The 6,049-nt window shown below is 40.0% G+C and overlaps 1 protein-coding gene across 1 annotated transcript in view; it reads right to left on the bottom strand.

The window, feature by feature from the left end:
- Positions 1–5,718: 5,718 nt before the first annotated feature.
- The window catches only part of LOC127007607 (uncharacterized), a 6,057-nt gene continuing 5,726 nt past the window's right edge, over positions 5,719–6,049 (bottom strand). The window contains exon 2 of the mRNA XM_050878754.1: positions 5,719–6,049. This exon is cut by the window's right edge and continues 2,365 nt beyond it. Within this exon, the coding sequence (XP_050734711.1) occupies positions 5,925–6,049 (125 nt within the window). The 3' untranslated portion in view covers positions 5,719–5,924.

Here is a 6,049-nt window from a genome sequence, read left to right as displayed (position 1 = left end):
TTCTGCGCGATGTGTCAAAAGTATTTGACAAGGTGTGGCATAAAGGGCTACAATATAAGATCATACAACTCCAGCTCCTTGAAACTATAACAAAGTTTCTTAAGAACTTTATCATTGATAGACAAGCTAAAATAAAAATAAATAACTACACCGGGCCAACCTTTCCCCTCCTAGCAGGAGTACCACAAGGAAGCGCAGTCTCCCCTACACTATATACCATTTTCACAGCTGACATACCACCAGCAGCAGTCGACTGTACTTTACTCCAATACGCTGACGATGTAACTCAGATTATAGCTTACGGAGGAAAAGCTAGACATCTAATGGCCGATAGAACAACCAGATAAATAAATAAAAAAAGATGATTATGAAAGGCAGTGAAAAAAAAAAAAAGTTCCAAATAATACCGATAGCTGTAAAGAAAAAGAATAACATCATAATAGATGGAAATCAGATAAACTTCTCAGGAAAAGGTAAAGTGCTGGGTCTGACGGTTGGCCGGACGGGAACATCAAATCACTTAAAAGAAGGAACATTTCTGCCGCTTGGCACTGATATCGGGTTTTGGGTTCTCCTACCTTTATTTTTTTCACCTAGGTGAATAATATTTATAGACAATATGTATTTATATGCAATGCTTCTACACCAGTAATATGGTAAAGAAAACTGCCATAGTTTATGTGCAATACATTATGTTTGACGATGACGAAAGGCATTCAAAATCACAAAATGTCTTCAAAACTATGAATGTACTAGTACGGCAATTTCCTTTTCGTCACAGATAATAGACACAAACAAGTACATAATACGGGATTTTCTTACATGTAGCTGAAGTTACAACAATTTCAGTACACCGCAAAATGTCACCTTTTTTCCGTCTGAAATTCGAGTTATACAAGTCTCCCATAAATTTATTTGAATGAATGAATGCGTGATAATCCCATCAACTGTAAAGAGGAGTGAGATGCTCATTTTGCTGCAGGAATTTTTAAGATTGGTCAATTATTGACAGAGTTATTCAACATTATATGCTCAAAAAATAAGTTTTGAGAAAACGGCATTTTTTTGTGAACATCTTCAATTCCCCATAACAATCACTCCAACATGCACCAAATCCAAATATTTACTTACATAATTATTGGACCATTCCTGGGAGGTTGGTAGTGGTTGTTTAGGCAGTTTCAGGCCATGTTACATCACGTTTATGTCACCTGTATAGCCCATACAGAAGGTAAATTCTCCCTTGCCTGGTAGATCTCTAAAGGAATGAAGGCTCCTGGTCCCCTGTTATTATCATATTAGAATATATAATATATCATTGATATATTATATATATCTAGTATGAAAATAACATTCTTAGGGTGTCAGTGGAACCTACCCACCTCACTGTTGCCAGGAAGGAATTACTTTAGAAGCTACCAGGCTGGTAGTCAGGGTCAGGTGTTGCCTTGGTTTTCCTCTTCGACTTCTTTGGGGCCTTCTGTGGTGTCACTTTCTTCTTGTCCATCCTCTTCTTAGACAACACACTCTTTGAAGTCATGAGGAAGCCAAGGTGCTGCAGGAATCTGTTGGCCTCATACCCAAAATTGTGGTCAATTATGGTGAGCTGGGTCACAAATATCATCCTCTGGAGGCCAGCAAATTTTGCTTTGCTCTGGTGGTGCCAAAGCTTGGAATGAAGTCCTTCATTTCTATTTTGGCTTTCTCTTCGCAGGCACCTTTCAAGGAGGACAGGGCTTGATAAATCACGGAAGACTTGCCTCACTCTGTCTTCATATTTCTTCTCAAGCCTCAGGTAATTTTGCATTGTGTCATGGGAGGGGATTGGCTTGTTTTCATCCTTGGCCTTCTTGAATACACACCAAGAAGAGTCGCAGTGGAGGTGGTGATCCTTGCCATCTCCATCCCGGGAAATGGCATGCCAAAACCCTGACATGATTTTCAATTTCATAGTCAGAACATCAGTGCCAATACTGTCCCTGATGGCTTTTCCGTAGTATTTTTGGAAGGCATCAATCTGTTTATCAGTAAGTTGATGCTTACCACCAACTAAGCTTCTCTTCATCACTTTTCCTGTTTTTGTTGTCATCTCCACTTTCAGTTCTTCCTTCAACTTTCTCAGCCGTGTGCCCATTGGTTTTTGCACATGGTTGAAGCACTCTTCTTTTAAAACACTGTGGCTGGCATATGGTCCATTTCCATTGTTCATGTTGCACACAGCCTTAAAAGAACTCGAGTCTCCATCACCAAGGAATGTGACATATCTAAATCCTTTCCCCTCACTTCTCTGCCACATTCTGACTGCCCCTTCACTCTCCATAGCCCCTGACAGTCCTTTGAAGTTAGCCTGGCACTTTCCTGCATGCACTGTCATGTGCCATTCATCTGAGCTTTTTCTTTCTTCTTTTTCATGATGGCACATGCTCTACAAAAATTACTGAGCACTTCATAATCCACTACCAGGCCAGAGTACATGTCCATCACAAAAGTAGCACCAATATGGCTTTTGTGACCTCTGGTGAGCCACGTGCCATCAAAGCTAACATCTGCATTGAGTTTTCCATCCTCAGCTTTTCCTTTCCCTTGCTTTTCATATGCTCGCTGAATACACTCCATTACATTTTCTTGTTCTTTGTAAAAAATGTTGATTTCCTTGTATATGTACTGGGCATGCCGGGTGAAGGTATACTGCACTACCAGTCCATACCACTAGTAAACTCAAGTAAATCGACAAAACTAAAATACAAAGTTCAAAATAGAGCGCAACGATTCGCCATGAATGAACGGTACCCCTACACATGATATACGAAAACACATCATGAGCAAGCAGGACTACAACCAATAAATTACAACTTGTACACAAGAGCACGTAACACGAGAAAATCATGAGCATGGAAGATACAGCCTTCGAGATTATAATAAATAGCTATGAAGCAAACAAAGATCATGCCTGGTTTAAAAAGACCCCAAAATATATTAGATAGCGGAGCTGGATGGGGATGGCAGCGACCATAGGAGCGCGAGCCGCCCGGGGCCCGCACGGCTCTGAGCCGCAAGAGACAGAGAACTTTTAGTAGCTTAAAACATCTTTAAATCCAAGGAATAGTAACTCTACTATAAAAATTTTAAACCTATAATCTAAGAATAACTTAATCCAAACCTTTTGCATAGATAGTCGCGTTGTTAGAGATTTATAGCTGTGTTTCTGTCAAGGTATAGTATTTATGTGATAGATAGTTGTGGTTCTACCGGCGCAAAGGTAAGGGGAATAATTGTAAAACAAAAATACCGAAAAAAACACAGAAGGGAATATCCATATCTATATCTATATATCAAGGTTCCAGTGTTGGGTGCTGTAATCGGAAGGGATAAACAAGATAAATGGTTAGACACCAGTTTACTTTAAATAAAGTAGAAAACCCCGAAACAGGCCTCACAATCTGAAGTCTCCAACACAAGGCTTCAGCACGCCGGACTCCGCAATGACCCGCTGCACGGCTTCTTCCTCTTCTGGGCGTCTCGTCCTTTGAGTGGCAATGACGAGGCAGCACAGCTTCGTCCTTGAAGTAGTGTAGACGTGGTGGACGAGGGAGGCACAGGCTGGGCATCAGGTTCACAGCAGTAACGGGCGTCCAGGGCGTGGAGAGGGGAGAGAAGGCACCCAGAACGAGCCCACGGTATCCGAGTTAACCCGAGTGAGAGCAGGGCTGGAGCCTTAGTAGAATCAAGTGTTCAGGGCGAGGCTCGGCCGCTGTCTGACGAGGAAGGCGCTGGAGGTCACTAAGTCGCCTCCCATAGCGGGTTGAGAAGCCTCGGTGGTTCAGTCGACTGAGGCGTCGAACGGCGTCAGGCGAACGAGCAGCTGGAGTGAAGCAGGTGGTTCGCTGCGCCTCGGTAGTTGAACAGCTTCGAACGGCAAGATGCGGGCGGGCGGCAGGAGTGCCCCGGTCGTTCGCCCGCTAAGTTGGAAGTTGCCCTCACAATATATATATATATATATATATATATATATATATATATATATATATAGATAGATAGATAGATAGATAGATAGATAGATAGATAGATAGATAGATAGATAGTTAGATAGAGAGAGATAGAGAGAGAGAGAGAGAGAGAGAGAGAGAGAGAGAGAGAGAGAGAGAGAGAGAGAGAGACTTTGGTAGGAGTGATTACTTAGAATAGGGATACATGTAATAATATATATATATATATATATATATATATATATATATATATATATATATATATATATATATATATATATATATATATATATATATATATATATATACAGTGAACGGGAAATAAGTACATATAACATTATATACATGGAAATATTACTTAATGAAAACCTTATAGTATATAATAGCATTAAAGTAAAGCAAAATAAGATTACAAGAGATTAAAAAAACAAATAGGAACTTAGGATTTATATCTAGGTTGCCCAGAGGTGTGCGGGCGGGGGAGGGAGCGCTCGGCCACCGGAGCGCGAGTAGCCCTGAGTCCTCGCGGCTCTGAGCTGCGGAGAAAGCATTTTTCCACCACATCTTACACCTTAATCTTATAAATTCAAGATCCCACAAATAAAGTCATAGTAAAAATAGCTGACACAATACTAATTAACCAAATATAAACCAATATAAATAACCAAACCCTTTGCTGTGTTAGTCTTGTATATAGGGTTTTTAGATGGGTTTCTGCCTTGTGCAGTCTGGTATGTGATAGGATAGCTGGGGGCCTAGCAGAGCAAAGGTAAAGGACAACATTTAAAAATAAAAACTGAATTTTTTTTAAAACCATAAAAATAAAATAGATATGAAAGATAGAGAGTAAGAAACACATGTATCTATATATGATAAATAACCAGGGGAACTAAGTATATAAGGATATATACATGCAATCTATGGATAAACCAACACAGTCAAACGGATAATGACAATTAATAGCACAAGGGTATAAGGAAAAAAAAATCATCACCAACTCATTGGAAGCTGAGGCGAAAGAGATAACAAACAGATAACGGGAGATCAGCTTGGTTGCCACCACCACATTCTTGAGCCAAAGAGAAAGATTGTTCCTAAACTACAAATTCCCATATGCATCCTGCCATCACAGTGGCCATGACAAACAAAAATGCCCAAGGACTAAGAAGAGAAAGACGGGCAAAACTAATAATAACATATGTAAACATGGAGCAAGGCGGATAGCCAGCCACCTTTTTATCTACAACTGTATTTCTTTTTCTAACTTTATTCTTCATCACATTACCCTCTCCTTTCCCCCCTTTTTTGCTATCCTGAAATGCTATGCTATGCTACGCCACCTCAGTTCCCCTTGAGAAGCGAAAGCGAAATACGTCGTGAATAAACTCATCTCAAACACACCCGTGTTTCCTTCCTGCTCCTTCACTCAACCTGTCGAAAATGTCCTTACATTATTATTATTATTATTATTGTTTTTACTATTATTCATTTATATGATTGGTTATGAATAATCATGGACATTTACTCATGTTTATTGTATCTACACAACTACAAACATTTATCCTTAACTGTACAAGAAGATAACATTATTAGAGCAATAACAACATAAATATTGGTAGATGTGTGTGCTTACTTACTAAGTGCTTTTAATATAATTTTACAGGCAAAGATTTTCTTAAAAGAGAAAGAATATTTCCGTTGAAAACCACAGTTACTGTTAAGCAATGGAAAATGTGTGTGTGTGTGTGTGTGTGTGTGTGTGTGTGTGTTTGTGGGTGTGTGGGTAGGGGGGTGGGGGAGGACTAAAGGTGAAGGATTGGGTGAATTAGTGTGTACGAATATTGGTAAGAGCGAGATAGAGTAAAAAAAAACGCTTTTCACATTCCTCATTGTCATGGTGCTTTGGATTTTATATCCTTCGACTAATAAGCGTGAGAATCACCGACCATATCCACCTGATCCACCTTCTCTGTAGCCTACACCTGCACCGCCGCTTCCTACTCCCTTCCCTTCATCTTTGGCTTTTAGGTTGAAAACAAGAGTCCCTTTTGCTACATATCCCC

This window comes from Eriocheir sinensis, chromosome 36, assembly GCF_024679095.1.
Source record: "Eriocheir sinensis breed Jianghai 21 chromosome 36, ASM2467909v1, whole genome shotgun sequence".
Taxonomy (NCBI): domain Eukaryota; kingdom Metazoa; phylum Arthropoda; class Malacostraca; order Decapoda; family Varunidae; genus Eriocheir; species Eriocheir sinensis.
Note: the sequence above shows the minus strand (reverse complement) of the source record. Positions and strands in the feature narration are given on the sequence as shown.